At 36.3% G+C, this 20,208-nt stretch overlaps 1 protein-coding gene across 2 annotated transcripts in view; it reads left to right on the top strand.

Annotated features, from left to right (window-relative positions):
- The first annotated feature begins 13,442 nt into the window (after positions 1-13,442).
- Positions 13,443-20,208, top strand: part of LOC124543397 (FK506-binding protein 2) — a 31,287-nt gene continuing 24,521 nt past the window's right edge. Inside the window, exon 1 of one of the 2 annotated variants that reach the window (XM_047121612.1) lies at positions 13,443-13,722. In XM_047121612.1, coding sequence (XP_046977568.1) covers positions 13,535-13,722 — 188 coding nt within the window. In that variant the 5' untranslated portion in view covers positions 13,443-13,534. The remainder of the gene's footprint in view (positions 13,723-20,208) is intronic. The other variant, XM_047121613.1, reaches the window with a different exon arrangement.

Genomic DNA, 20,208 nt, shown 5'->3' with positions numbered 1-20,208 from the left:
CCAAGCATTAGTTTCTATTTCTAATTTACTTTCATAGAGTCTTCATTATGTGACAGGACTTAGCATGGGTTTTAAACATTACGGTAATCGGGTTTATTTGACATTTTGAATCCGATTTCGATTTTCCGCGTTGACGCCGCGTCAGTCAGACAACGAATTTGGCGCGCCTGCCCCGAGACGTCGCCCGTCACAGATCCATTTCGAATGGATGTAAGTGAATTACAACACCGGAATTTACAAGAAAATAACCCCGAGTACGCGTTGTAAATTAAATAAAGTATTTGCTTTGTTCTGTTGACTAAGTTTTTTAAAATTACCTTGCTTATAATTTTAATTGAAATTAATCGTAACGTAATTTATATGTTGCTGATTAGTCAAAGATTAAAGCTTGGTATTGAGGAACATTATTCGACACGTGCTTTTTCTTCTATTAGATTTTAGACTATAAAAACTATTCGAGCTGTGAAAACTCAGAGTTTGTTGTGCCAAAGTGAAGTGCCGAGTTGTAATCCGTTGTGATCCGCATCCACTGGGCAATCTCAGAACTACCCTATCGATCGTACTGATTGGCACAATCGAAACATTTGGTTACGATTACCGCTGTGTATACGATTCGATCATTAATTCGACTTGTTACGTATAGATAAATTCGTTCATAAGCGTGGTTCATTAAATTTAAGCCCCTCAATGTACCGAGAACTAAAATCAATAATTTCCTAACTATAGCGTTACCAATGTCGGCTTTTCGAGCGGGAAATTAAAAGATATTTACTTATATATATGCTTATATCTTTACATAGGTATATTATTGCGTTTTAATGTGACGTGTTTGAAAATTAGCTTAATTAAAATAAAATTAAAATTATTACTTAATTAGGGAAGACTTTGTATTAATGTTAGAAAATATTATACAAATTAAGTAGTATTAATTATTAAATGTCGGCTGTAGTGATGTAGCTCATACTCCACCTTTTTTTACAAATAGGCCTTCTTAATTATAGTCCCTGAAAGGAAGACTCAGCTTCGCAATTAAACCACTAACTGATATTGATACCCAAACTCGACTCAACTCAAATTGCTTTATTCAATAAAGAAACATTACACGTACTTATTGATAGTCAAATTATTCACTACCACCGGTTCGGAAGAGGAACAAATAAATAAAGCATGTTATTCAAAACCAGATACTTGAAAAATTGTGAAAATTGTTAATATTACTTACAGCGGGTCTTTGGGCAGTGGTAACTACTTATCATCAACAACATAACATACACACGATAGTCCAGTAATAACATACGCACATCCGAAGAGCAAGTTAACTGAGAAAGCTGATTATTATTATTATATTGTGGGGGCGATGGGGCTCAGAAAAGCTACCTGTAATTTTTTTTATGTGCTTGAAAGACTTTCGTGATGGCAATCACGAAAGAGGTGATAAATATCATTTTTCTGTAATAATAATTAGACTTTTTATGCACAATCACTTTTTTATTTTTAATCATCATGACATTATCATTAACTTATATTACACGTTGACAACAGTTTTTTTTATGCGGGACAACATATGCGGTACTAGAACAGGGATCCAGATTTAAAAATTCAATAGTAATATTTATGAGAATCACTTATAAACTTTAGTGTAATATATCTTTGTGTAGATTTTGAGTAGGGAAGTAGCCGATAGGAATAGCCGCTGCGTCGAACGATATTTCCTATTTCACATGAACAAGTCGGGACGGCAGCAAGTGATATTATGAACTTACAGAATTTTTATTTAAATTTAATTTACTGGAGTCAGTGAATGCGCCTGTATTATTAATATAGCAATATTTAATTTTTGTAAAGTATATGATATAAACGATGTAGGCGCTCGTATGGTGGTGTTCCACAAGTTTTTGTATGTACTTGTTTCTTACATAATGCATGGTGAAATAAAAATAAGTACTGCATCTTACTGAAGAGCGCAAGTTTTCACACTCAAACGAGTTATGAATTTACGTAATAATAACAATACTTAAAAAACTAATCTGTGTGTAATGTTACTCTTATCCGAATAATCAATACGATAGTCCTTACAATGTATGATATACGTGTATATAATACATTGTAATACTAAAATTATGAAACGTGAACTTTTATTTTTTCATAAAATGATTAAAATAATTGTTATTTGTTTGATAAGGATTAATACTGTGTGTCAAATAATTTGACCTAAAATTATCGGGTAGCGGACGAACGTCAATAATTGAGCGCGAACATGAGCCGCGTGCATATGAGCGGCTGCACCACTGATTTCGATAAAAATACACGATTTTGTGCAAACTCCACGACTACACGCAGCTTCAGTAATTGGTATCGGCTGTCACTTGAGATAACAAATTCACTGATGTATTTAAAAGACATATTTTTCCGATTTTAGAGAACTGGTATAATATTGCCTACAAAAATATTGTTTTCTTGAAAAATTGTCCTTTGTATTAATAAATAAATAGGCAGTCGTTATTCCGTTCGCAATTCTACTCAATGGCTTACGCGCCAAATAAAAGCATATTTCTTGGTAAAATTCGAGTTATAAATAGTTGCTGTTGCAAAAATATTTTGAATTGAAATCCTGGATTGAACGCGCTTTTCAAGGAAACAGATCAACGGAGTTTGGAAAATACCTTAACAAATGTCACATAAAGCCCCCTGAAAAAACCTTAAAAATAGGTCAAAATTGATTTTACAAAAATATTAAAACTTATAGATAATCCGCACGTAACTTATTAATCGCACTGTTCTCTGATATATCCCGATGGCGCCAAACTTATTAGGAATAACAATTTTTAAGGACAATGCAAACCTTGAGCTCAAATTGACAAGTACTTACGCCAAATACCTATGTAGTAGATTTCTTACCGGATACGAATTATTAATATAATACCTTTAGAATTCGCAATTTCTAATACTGAAGAGAAAGCATTAAGTATTCGCTTTAAAATTACGAATGCGTCGGGGCAGAAAGTGGCATTCACGTTTAAAAGGTAATCAATAAAAACTAAATCTCCGATTCAGTCTCTCGAGTCGGCTGGGCTTCTAATACTACGTGGTAATACCGATACTATCTATTCAAGCCAGATTATAATTTTTCTAGTTCAAGTGCATTGATAATTTACTCTTCAGATTTGGTTTGTCTGCTTCAGAAGGCAAGTTATGGGTGATATTATATTGGTATCAAACTTGGTCGCAACCCAGCTTGCACAATCGGATCATAAATAGCCTTTATTTGTCGTACTCACGGCACTCAATTCTCATCACAAATAGTATGACCACTTTAAAAGAAATTTACATTTCGGTAAACATAAAGTCGGAATATGTATGCAATATACACATTTGACAACAACAGAGATAAATCAAAACGGAAACGCTTTTTACGATTTAGACAAGCGTTTATACGATTTTAGGAAGGAGGCGTTTTTATCTTACGACTACTATTACTTCGACATTTTGTGACAAAAAAACGTTCAGTTTATACGAGACCCCAATCAAGGTAAACCACTCAATACAAATCAATTATCGGTCCCCAACCGGCAAAATATCGCCCAAAGTGTGCTCAAAAAAGCAAATGGATAACCTTCATTTTGAAGTCGGCTCAAAAGTCTTATTGCAAAGTGCATTCAACTCGGATAACTTGGAAATACGAAAGTATATCAGTTTGTTTGCCCTTCATTCGCGCGGCTCCGTTACTCGCGATTTTTGGATTAAGTTACATATACCTTTACTTACATTGATACTTCTTACCCCAGAAAGCGCAAAGTGGACGATACATCTGTAGCGTTACTGTGATTACAGTTTCAGCTGACGTATGCTTGAAGGGGCTTAAGGTAAAAATATTTAAATAATTTCGATAATTAAAAAAAGGCTTTTAGATTATAGAAAATTCACGAATCATTACCAAAGGAGAGAGGCACCAATCACCAGTCAGTTTCATATAGTATTTTACGTTTTGATTTGAAATCATATCGCTTTGAAAGAAAACATCATTTGAGCATCGCATGCTTCGACTAAAATTCTCCTCAGCACTGCAATGAAGCAGCCCGCGGAAATGCCGGAGCCTTCTTTTGTCACAGGAGACGCGGTCTTTACCCAGCCGCGGAACAATTACGGCGCCGTTATGTTACTTGGTAAAATATTTAAATCGATCGCCAGTCACTTCATCATAACATGTGGTTCGAGACTCGTAGTGTAAAAATAAAAAAAAATACGTTTAAAAATAACGGATTGTTGTTTGCTAAGTAACCTCTAGAGAGTCTCGAGAAAAAATAATAATGGAATAAATTCGGTTTTGCTGTGTTTGTCACTGATAAAAAAACCTTTTAATTTGTCTATATGCACATAAGTCTCTCATTAATATCCAATTATAGTCGCAAGGAGATTTAATTTAAAATCATTTAATTATTAAGCTTTAAACTTAAGTTTAAATAAACTAACTAAGCAGCCCGTTAAAACACCTTAAAGCCGAAGGCCTTTCCGTTGAGGAGAAGGTTAGGCCTAATAATTCCACCACAGTGCTTCAATGGTGATTGGTCGTTTATAAACACAATCAATGTAGCTCACGAAGTCAGTGGCGCTTGACCGGTTAAGATTTAGGTGTAGCACGGGACTATCGCGTACACCGACAGAGAACATAAATAAATAGAACATGGAAACCGCCTAAATAAAAGAGCCGAACAATTTCGGTGATCCTATCATACTACATAGGGATCTCTTCCATGTAATAACAATGTAGGCGAAAGCCAATATGAGATGGGTGGTGCTGTAATAAATAAATATCAAAGCTCGTAAATATGTATAGTATACTTATTTAATTGTTAACATATTACAATTGTTTGGGTGCGCTGCATCAGGCAGGACTCACGCAACAATATAAAAATGAAATATGACTTCTGTAAACGTGCAGTTTATTCGATGTAACAAGGTTTGATATCCTTGGAAAATGCTATCCCAGTGTGATTAGTTACGGACAATATTTTCATATAAATATGCGAGTTTGTTCAGAAAATTATACTAAGCTTCAAACTTTAGACGTAGACGATTCATCCAGCTATATAGTGTACACTTAAGATATCTTTAAAATTCGCAGGAAATGTTGAAGTTCGAATTTGCAAATCATTGTTCCATGTCAATAATATAAATTCCTTATGAATATAATAGTGCATATCTGACCATAAGCATTTATCATTGATATAGTAAATCTAATAGTTTTGTGAGACCCGTTTCATCACCTAGCATTAATTGGTGTTGCAAACACCAGTTAAACGTAAAAGTATACATTGTTGTGGATAACTTTGAAGAGCGAGTGAGTCCGTGGCATTACAAAATCAAGTAGTCAATATGATAATCGTGTTTTCGGAGCATTGAGAGTTTTACTGAGTGGTTTATTTTCTATGCAATGCCAGGCGGAATGGGCTAATCGACATTGGTCATCTTTCCGACCCAATTAATAAAAAACCGGAATAGCGGACACGTACATAATATATACATGTCTTATCTTGGATAATAAAAACGATTTCCATTTTCAGGATCCGATATAAATAATAAATAAATAAATATGAGACAACATCACATACTTTACTCTGATCCCAATGTAAGCAGCTGAAGCACTTGTGTTATGGAAATCAGAAGTAACGACGGCACCACAAACACCCAGACCCAAGACGTCATAGAAAACTAATGGTAATCTACATCGACTCGGCCAGGAATCGAACCCGGGACCTCAGCGTGGCGTACCCTTGAAAACCGGTGTACACACCACTCGACCATGGAGGTCGTCCAAATATCCAGGTATACATGAACGTAGAACTCGTTAGTGACGAAGATGAAGCTTGTATCATCTCATATGTGTAAACAAAGTAACGGACGATTTGCTGCGAAAATATCCAGAAAATCTTGGACAGAACTTGCTCTATAGCTGTGTACACGTCGCTCATCATTTCCGATTAAAAAAGGACTTACAAAACAAAACTGCCGGTGTTAAAGTTAGATAAGTACCGCTTATCTTTACTAATTTCTCACAGAGATAGTAATTAAAAGTTACTAATTAAATCCTCGCTATATATCGACTGGCCCGGCTCAACGGGCGTAAAATAGCCACACGTTTTAGATATAAAAGTGTCCATGACACTCTTTATGAATGGACCAGTGAATCAATTAAGTTTCTAAATATTAGAAAAGGCTTAATTTAATTACAGTTCAAAGGATATATTGAGAATGGAGTCGCTAAAATTATCTTTTTAAGTTAATGAATCGTCCGGTTCGCAGTCGTGTATACGTGCATAGCTGTCGCTAACGAACTTTGTTACTATTTCATTTTCTGGTATATTCAATTGGTTTTTTATAAATTTAAATCTGAGATTTTTTTTTTTATTTATTTATTTGTTAACATATATACAATAATATTTTCGTTTAAAGGGTGCAAACATAAACTCGAGAAGTTTTCCCGTGCACCCTGCGTAATCGACTCTAATCATTACAAAAGTAAAAATTGATTAAAAAAAGTACAAAAACTAAACTAAATTATACAGAGAAAATATAATTGTGATTGTGGTGTTGTTAAGTTTAAAGTAAATATAAAATATTCTACTCTTTAGTGTATTCTTAAGAAATCGTCTTGTACTTTAGAAGAAAAAAAAACTCATCTAGGAGATTTCTGTGAAGAATTTAGAAATGAAGAGAATAGATGTCTCCATCAGAAAAAATAACACTTGCTACCTCAGCGTATTACTAATATATTACATTTTGTTTTGAGGGCAATTTCACATGATGTACTATTCCAAGGTAGATGATTTGAACGGTACACAGTATAATGACAAAAAAAAACACACATGTACACTCCTTGCATAATCTTCACCTAAGGTAGCATGTTGCATCAGCTGAAAGCCCTATCACAATAGAGTCAGATACTAAGTTTATGAATATCTCATTTATTTCTGGTGATGTGTCTTTGAAAGGAAGAAATTCATAGACGAAAAAAGTTCATATTGTAGTGACTTTCAATGGTCATGTATGGTATATGAGGTCATGGTTATTCTTATTGCCGACCGACTGTCACACTAACAGTACAATTTTACTCAACGTAAAAGCCATAGCTTATTGCTTAATCAATATAAATATCATTAATGGAATTTGAAAGCCGGCTTTAAGCTTTAGGCTCACGGCACTGAAAAAAACTCTCATATAAACATCTGAAACAAAGCTGCTGGTGTTTACATCTTTATTATCTACCATGAGTTATTTAGCATTGAGGACATCGTTCCATTGAATAGAACTCGAGCCCACTGAGAAATGTATTTGTATCTTTAATTTTACGCGTCTTTTTATTCTTACAACAAAACCCACAGAGAGTTGCAACTTGTGTGCTGAAAGGTACCCCTCAACCGCGCGTTAAACATAAAGTTTTGACGTTATGCCACGCCCACTTTTGCTCGGCTACGGGCTGATCGTCCAATACGACTGAGTAGCAAGCTAGGCTAGAGAGCTAGCTCATTCCGCTTCTAAATAGACTGTTACATATAATTGTTTTATAATTAAGGTACATTAACTCAATTATAATAAACCTTTAGTAAGTAATGTAGGTACAGTCCTCGAGTAAAGGATATTTTGCTTCAGTCTATGAAGGCTAGTCGTTTAAACAAGTAAAATGTCATTGAGTACGATGCATGCGTCTAGTGGAAGAAGAAGAAATAGTGCAAACCAACTGTATAGCTTAGAAGCGCATTGGTGCCGCTGTCGGTAGATGCGCTACTCGAATGTTTTTGCGCGAGCCGAAGTCGGGCGACCGAGAACAGTGATCTATTATTCAAATATTAGTGTTCCGAGCACAGTTTATTTTACGCGGGCCGCGCTGGCACTAACGCCAGCACTTCCGCCGCTGGAAACAATGACATAGTGGCGCGGGTGCTCGGAGTACAGTTTGTTGTTCCGCGATAAAATCAATATCAATGATGATTCTTTCGAATAAACTTTGCGACTTCGGCCGGACTTCGATTCGCAGTTTGACGCTCGAGAGTTCGTTTAATATCCGACTTTCTCTGTAAAACTTGTTTAAACGCACCTTTTAATTGGATAACTGTGATTTGCGGCTTTATAAGCGTGTCATGTGAAATGTAAATATTGTTTATTACTTATTACAATAGCTGTTCGGATCAAAACAGTGTATCACATAATCCTCCTTATGGTCGTGACAACTCATCCACCGTCGCCCACGTTGCGAATTAAATTGGTAACATCAATTTTAGCGTTTGCATTCATAAGAACTTGTGCAAAATTTCATAGCCGACTTGTCGATCGACCGAAGATATACTTAGTTTTAGAGAAATTTCATCTTCACCATATGATTAGAGAATAACCGGAGCAATCTATAGTTCCACTTTCCAGAGATCCCTTTTTGTCGTTAAAATTATCTAGAAGACTTGTCAGTACAACACTACAGCTCACATTACACGTAGACTGGTGTCTTCTGGGAAACTGCAGGTCAACTTTAACAATGTTATTGCTGTTTCAGTTTGAATTGTGAACGCAAATGCAGATAATGATGATGATGATGAATGATGGTGTTAATGGTTTAAATACAAGAAATTCAGAAAAAATTCCCAAATTTCTAGAGGCCATGACCAAATCTATCAAGTTTTATATTTGAAATCACGTTCGATTTGGCCGGATGATCTCACAGCTAGAAATACGATAATGTATCAAAAGTAAAGTATTGCCCGATTTGGAATTCAGGAAGGAAGATAGTTAAATATGTCCCTAACTATTCACAGGTGAATGATCTTCCATTGAGGACAATCAATTCCGGCACTCAATATACCGAGACACCGGTGTGTTTATGACAAATTATTGTGTTGATTGATACACCATCGGATTTTGTTTGGGTCTTTTCGATCTAACCGAGTTGAATAATTCTACAGCCAAAATGGTTGTAGCTAATGCATTGCGGCACCCGCCACTGTCACTCAACGTCTGCCTGCGACACACGAAAATCCGATACTCGTCGGTTATTTAATTTTCGCTTTTATTATAGAACATGAAAAGCAGATGAATTTAATGTTTTGTGTGTCTAAAACAACGGCCGCGCTTGTTTGTCTGTTGAGTGAAATTGATTGAATTTTAAATGTTTTTATCAAAACCAATTGTTTGCAAGCCGAATAGTTTGAATGGTCCTGATCGTCTCCAAAGCGAAGGTGTCAATATAGACATATACATGTAGGTATGACGTCACTCTGCGAGCCTGAGGAGTGCGGCAGTCGTAATCGACAACTAAGGCGAACGAAACCGCTGTTACCGGTTTTCGTATCGATAACGAACTTCACAAATAAGTAATACTTGTTTTTTTTTTGTACTTTGTACAAAATATATTGATTAACTTTATGAACTAGTTCCATCTGAAAAGACTGAGACTCGTTTGAAAACGTGTAGTTCATCCATTCTCGGAGAAGGACCATAAATGTTCATACACCCATCCTCCACTACTAGACCTACCACGTACCACAGTTGGATGATCATGACGATGATCACATATCGTGCATCATTTTACGATGTACAATGATTTAATTTGTTTTTACAAAATAGGTATAAACATCACGAAACAAATTTCAACGAATGTAGAAACAAAGATAGCAATGATATTATAATGCTCAAAAAATGTTAGGAAGTATGAATTGAACGTGAGCGTGTAACTTTGTAACTTCTCGAAGTTGTAATGAAAGACGTGTTTCATAGTTTCACTTGTTCATATTCCAAATGTTTAAGACGTCGAAATTTCTGTATAAGTTTATATATAAAGGCTAAATACTGCATCTGGAAGTCTATCTATTTCTTATGTTAATACTATTTTGAGGGTTACTTTCTCGTTAATAGGGTCCGATTCTCCTCCTGCTACGGATGACACATGACTTGCACCGCTATCGCAAAAGAAAATAGTTCGTTTTCTACTCGACGTGATCGTGAGACTATTTAAACAAAGAAGTATCGTCAACGAGTATGAGCTCGTATTTGTATTTGTTTGACAACGGCTTAACATACAGAACAATCAAAAGCGTATAAAACAATAGAATCGTGTTATAAATAAACATTACGCGTGCCAGGAGGCTCGGTTTGCGAATGTCCGTTAATGCAGCTCAAACCTCAAAATCACCATGTTACAATTATTTTCGAGATAAACCACGAAAGTAACGAATTCAACTTTGATTTTATTCGCAATAACGTGTTTTGTGGAATCGCTGTTGATTCAAACGTGTCAAATGAACAAAGTTGATTTTATTATTGTCTGTTCGGGAGATAAAACGCATATGACGTAATTTAAAAAGTTTTCAAAATGCAACAGAGTTAAGGCTTCTTATTTTTAAATAATAAGCTAACAAAAGTTTGTAATTAACTTTTGGCATAATTGTAGCGCACGGAGCCGCTCCGTGTCGTGTAAATGATCCGTCAAGTGTCGTCCCGTTAGTTAGGGCCGTAACCCTGAATTTTATAACTAAAACCCATAGACTGATTTAATAATCAATTAAATGTTTAATTAATTCGTGTTTCTATTTCTATTGTTTCCCATTCTGATCATTATTGTGCGCTACATGACGACATCACTTTTTAAAACAATTAGAAAGTAGGCTAGCTCCGAACTTTTAGGCCATCAGGTGGTAATTGCTCAGTCTGGGTCAAGGTTCTCATCGTTATCAATTCGCTTCTCGTGGGTGTTTTGAGAGGAAACAATCCGTTTTAGCCAGTCCATCCAGTCGATCCACTGGCATTCATATTAATAAAAAGATATAGGTTTGAGTGGGATGAAAACGGTGAATCAAGTGACACGATTCAATTTTTTTTTTTGTATATTATTTATATTTTTTTATACACAACCTAATTTTAATTTCCTATAAATGTAGCGCATATTATTTACGATATGTTCGGAACTGTTCCCTTTGAGCTAAAGGAACAGATTAAACATCAATGGGAAACTAAAAAATGCAGTAATTTAAGTTAAATTTGATTAATTTCTAGCGCATATTTTTCTTTTGTCTTTGCCTGACAGTAACAATCACACTCTTAAAATTATTGTTTTTTTTGTACTAAAGTTAAAATTGTTACACATTTTTTATTTTAATTCAAATGCTGTCGAAGTGTGGAATTCACAAACAAATTTGTTTAAGTAAGTAATATCGTCGTTTATCCACAAAAGGTAAAAACATCAGCACGTGGTCTGCGCCACGCAACGGCTTGGGGACTCCTCGTGGCTGCCCACAATTAGTGGTAAACTAAAGTCGAGTGTCGTTATTCTCTTGTCCATCGTCGGAGTCGGTCGCGGGTAACGCTGACGCCAACGCGAGTCCACGCACGCACACGCGCTGCAAACGAGCGAGTAGAAAGTTAGCTTAGCATTCGACTCACTCGAAATGTTTACTGACTGCCAAAAGTTATAATTCGGCCCCATAAGTGCCTCCTCCACGGCTCGTAACCTCAACGAATTGTTTGCTATGAAGTATTAATTCTTAAATTTTCGTTAACAACAATCTTAAGCAGCACTTTCGCTGTACGAATACTTTCTAATTTAAACTTTTGGATTTCTACAAGGCGGGAAGCGGCTGCTGCAGCGCTATGGTCGCCATACACGCGAAATGGCAACTTTGATTAAATTATAGAATTTCTTGAAAATTACCGACGATATTGATAAAACTTGTTCGGTAAAATATATGAAGGATGTTCACAATTACCATTAGCTTTATATTTATTTTGTAGAGGTACCTATCTATTCGTTTGTATACGCACTGAGTACCTTTCAGATGGCAATACAAAAACGCAATTTTTAGTTTTTGACCAATAATAATATAATGACGGGGTGTTGAATGTTATTGACGTAAATAATGTTACCGTTCACGACAACAACATTTTAATATTCTCACACACGGACCTTAATTTAATTTAAATGATTATTTATACAATTCCTTAACGCCATTCGATGATACCTGTACGTACGAATGTATATACTTACGCACATCTGACATATATTATTATAGAAACTGTGCTGGCTACTCATATGTAACGGACTATATCAATTGACACAAGTAAAAAATATATTCTTATCATGTATTTTTATACATGATGCTCTAAATATTATTTCATATTATTATACAAATATAATGTGTAGGTTTACAGACCATATTAAATGTTTAACTTTTCCGACTACTGACACTCATTTGCGTTGGCATTTCAAGGGCACAACATTTTAATAGTTAAGTTTAAAACTTCCTTAAAAAGCGCAAAACAAAACATATTCAAGTTCAAACCGGATCGAACCCGTTCGCTGTCTCAACTAACCAAACATGCAGAAATACGCTCTCTAGGGACCTTCGCTCTATTGTATATTTATAGAATTTCATTGCAAGAACCCAAATGTAAGCCAAGCTAAACCTAAACCTCTGACTGGTGGAAAAATATATGTTTTCAGAAACTCGACGATGGTAACCGCGTACATACTAACGCTTGATCGACTACATAAGAGGGAGCGACGTCTTAGATACTAATTTTATTTTTAACGGACTTTAAAGGTTACCTATGTATTGTTGTAAACTTTGACCTACTCGGAGATTATGTTCAGCATAACGAGCGCAGATTCGTCGCGATTGTCGCCACTCGCCGTGGATACTGATAAAAAAATACTTTAATTGAAGTGTTTTTCTTCGGATGGTGAACGACGAAACGGATGCACTAAGACGTTATGAATAGATCCCGTATTAAGTGATCAACGTTTAGTATTTATTCACCTGAACTTATGCTTCCTTCAACTAAGACTAAAATGTGAGAATAACTATTCTCACATTTTATAATATGAAAGAAAATATCTTATATTAAACTATAAGTACTCAACTATTACATTTGGATTACAACTGTAGTTAATACACGAATAAAGTTTGTTTTTTAAATCGTATTCGACGCAGTAATACTTGGTGATAAATATGATTTAAACATTTTAAGCGATAAATATTTTATTCTTAATATGGAACAAAAACTGTATGTTAGTGTATTTTATCTACGATTTTGGGATAAGATTGCCTGGCCAATGTATTTTTCAAAGTAAATGATGACACATTAATAACAATAATACTGAGGAATTATTTTCTTTAATGTTTCTATGGTAATAGTTTCTGATATATGTTATCAAAGAGATGTTTATTAATTGAAGCAAGTTTTGGGTAAAAGTGGAACACGTCGCATTTGCCGCGCGAACGAGGAGATCACGTCATCAGTCGCGTGCGTGGCGAACGCGAAGAGGCGCCGCGTCACCTACAACTCGACAGATTGTTAAAAATATAATTATCTCGCTCTAATGTATGCCTAAAAGCGCCATCGAGAAGAACACAGCGGTGCCGGGCAGTGCAACGGCGAGCCAGTAAAGTTTATACAAATTCCAAGTTAGCGGAACGCACTCACTTCAGTTGTTTGCCAGCGGTCGTGCGGAGCGTACGCGTATCTCGTTCATTCCATAACTTTTCGTAACTTCGCCATGACATTACGCTGCGTACTCGTGGTGCTGGCGCTAGCCGGAGCCACGTTTGCCGGGCCCGAGGTCACCGAACTTAAGGTCGACGTAGTCAGCGTTCCTGAAGGCTGCACTGTCAAATCTAAACATGGGGACATGCTCACGATGCACTACACCGGCACTCTCGACGACGGCCACAAGTTCGACTCGAGGTAAGTGTTTCTCCCACGAAATTTAGTATTGTTCCACGCCGTAGTTTCGCAAGCGATATTTACTGTTATCTGTAAGCGGGGTTCAATTCCGGCGGCGATTGCTCGGTAGGTAATGAGCGTCGATAACGCGTTACAATGATTAGACTACACATTATAAATATTATTTGGCCTACTTATTGTGGAGTTGTACACCCATGTTCCAGAAAAGTTAACCTAAATTGAACAGATTCACAGAGGTGCACAACTGTTGCTGTGCAGTTCTCGGTAATCATTATTGCAAGTTATTCCGGGAATATGATCATCATTGTTTAATTACTCTTTTAAAATGGGTTGTGTGCGTTTGTACCTAGCGCCGGGAATTGCATTTCTGATAATTCAATTCGGAACGCATTTGTTCATTGAATCTTGCAGTAATTTAACGCTCATATAATAATGGAATGCAATACACCAGCCGGCGTTGATTTTATCAACAATTAAAACAGTCAATAAAATTTAATTGAAACATTTAAAATTGATGTCAAAAATGATTAGAGTAACTTCAGCATTCCAAACGGAAAGCTATGCCGATTCTATTATTATTATTATTTGTTTTTTCTTCGATTTCTTATATATATTGTTTTAGTTCTCTTTGAATTCCTACTCTTTCGTTTCCATAAACTTATGGACTATATAAGATAAATGGTTTCTAAATAATAAAACATACATATCAGAATTATCAAAGTTCTATTAGCTAAAAAGGCAGACAACGACGCGAGTCTCACCGAGTAATAAAATATTTACATAAATATTTGTACATTTTTATAACAATGTTCTTATGCTCATTAGGCGTCCACTATTATTAACCATTGTTGAGATAACTTCCCGTACCATAAATCATAACATAAACGCATACGGAAAACTTATCACGGGTCTCTCATGCGTCCGATTAAAAAATTGATCTATTAATTAATCAAATGAAATAATGTCTGTTGCTTTTGTTTCTCTTCAGTTCCGTTAAGTAGGCGAGAAGTGTTGACAGTCACGTGACCAGTACAAATAAAAAGTACACTCCGAGAATTATGCAAAATTCAAAAACACTTTTAAAAATATCTCGTCGCGATGTTTGAAATTGAACGAAAAATCAGGAAAAGGGAAATAGTAATTACGATTTAATTGTTTGTCTTTTAAGTTATTAATGTAAGATTTTTTTATTTAAAATAATATTGAAATATTTGTAATCGTATGATGATCGTATATCTTGGTTCTTCTCGGTAGAATCTACTTTCCGAACCGGTGGTAGCTTCACTTAATTGTTAACTGACGATTCAAAAGTGCTTGTAAAAGCCCACTTGAATAAAGATTATTTTGATTTTGATTTTTAATGCGAGCCCATCTGGTGAGGTACCCACTTGTCACATATTCTGCCGTCAAACCGCAATACTCAGTAGCATCGTGTTCATGTTTGAAGGACTAGTAGGTAGGGGTAGGGTAACTACCGGCAACACTGACATTCTTAGTTCCCTAAAGGTGGTGGTAAGCTAACACCACAATCCACCATAAAAAAACCGACCGAAAACACAAAAAGATGAAAATAAATGTTTTTCAATGTCATTCTATTAAGTTTCAAAAACTATTATTGAAAGTATAAGTGAGAGCAAACACACAGGCAGCGGGTAACATACGCAATCCCGAGGAGCGGCTGTTTCCCGCGAAACTCTCGAGCGTTGTTCACACAAGTCCGCGTTATTAGCGCTCACGTGAATCTGCAAATTTCATCTTATACTCAATGTCACACCCTCGCAGCGTCGCGACCTTTTAAAGCGTTTAATTTTTTAATCGACGGTTTCGGCACCATTCTACAAGTTTGGCGTCAAATGTGAGGACGGAATCGTGTTGAAGCTCTTAGATCGTGTAAATTATTCACAAATAGGTACTTTTCTTCAATTTTTCCTGACGAAGTGATTTATTATTTAAGTACAAATACGTCCGACGACAGGAAATTCTTAATACAGAGTACGTGGTATATTATTTTTATCTCCACGATACTATCACCTGTGGAACATGATTATTCATAACCCACGACCATTTTTGAAAATACGTACAATACGTAAAGTACTGTTTTCACAACTAAAATACAAACACTTAAATTAATTAATTAAGAGCCACCATGATCATAATCGTCTCGTAATAGTCATGTAATATCAAATCAGATTAGGTCGAGATACAGCCGAAACTTGGCTATTTAGACCTGACTACTAAACCAAAATAAGTAGGCGACAGCGGTCCTATTGAATGCATACGGCTTAGTAATCTGCTTGATGGTTGCAGTACTGGGTAATGGCCAATTCATTAGTAAGTATGACTTTACTGTAGACGGCTAAGACTGTTGTCCTGTGCTCCCTATCGGTGCTGTGTGCCGTCTGTCGTTTGAGACCTATTGGAGATCACAATGCGGCTGTTTATCAACAAAGTGATATCATTGCTATTGTTGCTCGGGGGAGATAATCTAAGTCAATATTATGCCTAGCCGATATTTTTAATGGCGCCCCTATTATTCAAATATATTCGTGTAACGCTACATTTGTACCATATTTATAATTTGCCCGTATGTAAATATTTCTAAAATAACATTATGATGGTGTGAACGCGGAAACGGCCCAAGCTGAGCGAACGCCGTGTCACCGCGGGCTGCTGGAAACACGTGACAGAATTACTTGCGTCACGTCACGTCATTATTATTTAAGCTCGTGGAATCCCGATGCGATCCCGCAATCAACTGTTGAATTAAAGAGTTCTCTCCTCTGGGTAGCGCCTCCAATTAACAAATATTTAAAAGAACTATACACACAGTGAACGAAGCCAAAATTGAAAGTAAAAGTTTTATTTTTAACTTAGTTTCAATGTAGCGTTCAGTCCCATATAAAGTTCCAGTGACGGCCGAGGTTGTCAGGTGTCGGGCAACAAAGGTAGCTTTCGCCCTTCCTTAATGTTTGCGATTGATACCTAACTTTGTTAAAAACACCTTTGGCCGTGGGAGAGTTACAGACAGACTGATATAATGACTATATGAGAACATCAACGCAACGGTCGAGCTGTAGATAGAGAGGACGAGCTCCTGTATTTTCTGCGCCGCGATGTGTCTTCGTTATCCCCCGCTTCACAGCTACATACAAATCATTATTATATTGTCCCCGTGCAAACTTATTTCATACAATGCAATATGAACGATAAAAATCCTAAAGAGACATACAAAACAAGGTCTTAGGACTAGGTTCAGAGCCTAGATATCTTTGGACTTTATATCATTGCTATTGTGACTTTATATCATTGTTAAATTAACTTAATTTATTTAATGCCATCAAAGAGCTGGGGTTGTGAAAATCGCAGACATTTGTACTTCAGTTGTAACTTCTAAATGTTTATTTTTTCTAAAAAATGTATAGCCGTTCGTCTAGGAGCGAAAGATGCAGCGAAATGTTTCAGTGAAACAGCAAACGTCCTGCGCCCGGCGGCTTTGTTGTTATTTTATTTAAACGTAATTCCATCAAACGCTCGGCCGCGGAAGTTACGTTAGAAGCCTTATTTAGCCGCTTTGCCTCGACACTTTGGTAACTCGCTCACAACTACTTACCTACATTAAAATTTTAAATGGAGATTATAATAATTTGCCGACATTAGACGCCTGCACGTCGGGGACTCGGCTACGTGTAAGAGTCGGCGAAATTATGTTCAGGAGCAATTTAAGTTACGCGAAGTCAACTAGACCGACAAAAATGAGCACTGCACCTCGCTCGTCTAAATAATGAAAATGGAAATTCACTGTCGATTGCACTGACTACAAGCAACATTAAAAACGATGACATCACACGAACTATAGTCAGGAATCCGTCATAAAACTAGCGTAAAGCTGTAAGCATCTGATTGTTACTACGTAACGGGCAAAACTATGTTTTTGTACCAATCCGACATTCAATTTATTTATGTTAATTTATATATGTTAAATAAATTTTATTTAAAAAAGTTAGAAAGTATTATATTTATTTAAATTTGTAAAAATTCTACTCGGTCCGACAAAAACCCTCGTAACTTGTTCAGCATATCTGTATAAGAAACTATGGAAACAGCTGACAGTGTTCTAGGGTAGCTGGCGCAGTGTGCGATGGGAACGAACCCCCCAAGCCCCCGGTTGTGACGGGTCATAAATACGGTGCGTAAGGCCACAGACACCACGATTAGACCACGAGAGGCAATCAATTCGTTCCGACGTTTCATTATACAATTTTGATTACTTTGTATTTGTGTTGTCCGGCTGTCGCCTTTGCCGGTTGATAGAAAATTAATGAGAAACTTCTCAATCGAGCTGAAGAAAATTAAGTTTCGAATGTGGAGGGATTTAGGGAGCGGAGCAGATAATTAAATGAGTAAATACGAGCGTGGTCGGCGCGCGGCGCTCGCCGCTATCGGGCCGGTGCAGACTCGATACTTTCCGCGTTACGTGCCGTGACATCATATTATATATTAATTAAACAAATAATACGTTCGATCCGCAATCTTCTTTCGCACTTAATGATTTCTTATCACTACTCCAATCAAATTAGTTTACGCCAGCCGGTTACCCGATGGGATCACTCTGTGCTCTTTAGCTTATAAACGGAGACCTCGACCACAATTTGTTTATTCCTTATACATGATTATTTTCCATACATACTTTCACCCACTTAATTCATCATTTAAGTGGGTGAAAGTATGTATTGAATAAATAGGTATCATATATCATTTGTATTTAACCAAACGCATAAACCTTAAATATCTATTCATGAAATTAAATATTACTGACTTTCATACAGATTTTCATCCTCCATCCGACCCCCTAATAGATGCACACCTTCGTTCCCGAGGGAATTCGTATTCGAATTTCATTCTGTTACTACCGGTACCCGATAGTTATAGCTGTGCGTTGTATTTCGGTCAGTTATTTTAAAATGTTATTAAGTAGATATAACGTTATTACGTTGTTGGACTAGGTCAGTGCTTATAATTTATCTTCATACATCGTTGTAGTCGGTTGTAGACACACCGAGCGCACATCCGATGCCAGCCGCTAAGAGTTACCTGCGTTACGTTTTGTTTAATTTAAATATGTACAGCTATTTTGATCAACACTGTTTAAATCTGCTTCATTTACATTGTCGGTGTGGAGACTTCAACCAAAGTTGCTTTTTAAATTATGGTGATTAGTTAAAAATCGAAAGTCTGCAAAGTTTTCATTTGTGTCAGGGCAGTGTACACCAAATAAAGACATCCGCATAATACACTTTGCCTCCATAATACGATACGTATAAACTCTTCAGCTTTATAAAACAGTAAAGATAAAAATAGATTGTATGAATATGCAGAGTTAGTTAATAGTATGGTTTTATGTATACCTTACATATTAAGATACATTAGGAATATAAATTTGTTTGAAATGTGAGGTACAATACTGACTTTATGTAAGTGTGCAAAAAATTAAACGCGCATACTATACTTATCTGCGCCAGAGATCTCGATTTTAAATATTGTTTTTTTTTTTTATGGAAATGTACTTGAAAGTTTTTTCGCGCGTTCGCAAACTTCACATCGCCTTTGATTGTGTTCTGTTGCATTGTTCGCTATTGTTGGCATCTCAGACAAAGTCCGTTCCCTCAAGATGTTTGATAGCTGTAATTGTGCTACTGTTCATATTATCAGATTCAACACTCCACTCCACTCATTCGCCTTAATTAACTCGAAACGTTAAACGACTGAATAATTGAAATATGTATTTTTGGTAAGTACGTATTGTTCGAAAAGTGAAAAGCGACCTTGTAGTAACTCGTGCCTGTTTAAGTCGAAGACGTCAGAAATTACTTTTAAATAAAAAACAATAGGTAAGCTAGTGAAATGTAAAACTTACGTAGATTTAATCGCTGCGTTCCGCGTAAATTGATATCGTCGTAAATACTAATGTATGTCTAACGAATTGGTCTCGGAAATGCGCTCGCGCATAAACCACCGTGTCCAATTAATTTCTTCACCGGCCTTTAGACGACGTGTCGCTTCGTGATTGCTATGCTAGTCCATAGTTACGTGGCTTTTGTTCAGATTTATATATTTAACATTGGAAGTTGTAAATAATTACAAAACTAGTCAAAAGTAGTATCTGCTGGTTTCTCTAGGCGACATTATGGTAACAATAACGAGACATAGACATAGACATCGTACTACAGTGACTATTAACGTGGCGATCTGATCAGATATGCAGTCCATAAGCCATCTGTAACGTTTTTCGATAAAGTCGTTTACAAACCCGAAGCAGTTTTAAGATCAATTATTCGACCAATAACATCATACACGGGCCGGCTAAATTGAATTTCTTGTAGCCACGACAGTGCTCTTGTCTCACGGATGGTGAGTCAGGGCTGTCGCCTGGCTCGTTGATTTCATTATTAATCCACATAGAGGTCCGCCCGCAAACCCCTTCCGTTG

This window comes from Vanessa cardui, chromosome Z (genome assembly GCF_905220365.1).
Source record: "Vanessa cardui chromosome Z, ilVanCard2.1, whole genome shotgun sequence".
In the NCBI taxonomy this organism is placed as follows: domain Eukaryota; kingdom Metazoa; phylum Arthropoda; class Insecta; order Lepidoptera; family Nymphalidae; genus Vanessa; species Vanessa cardui.
This window is presented reverse-complemented; position numbering and strand designations above follow the sequence as displayed.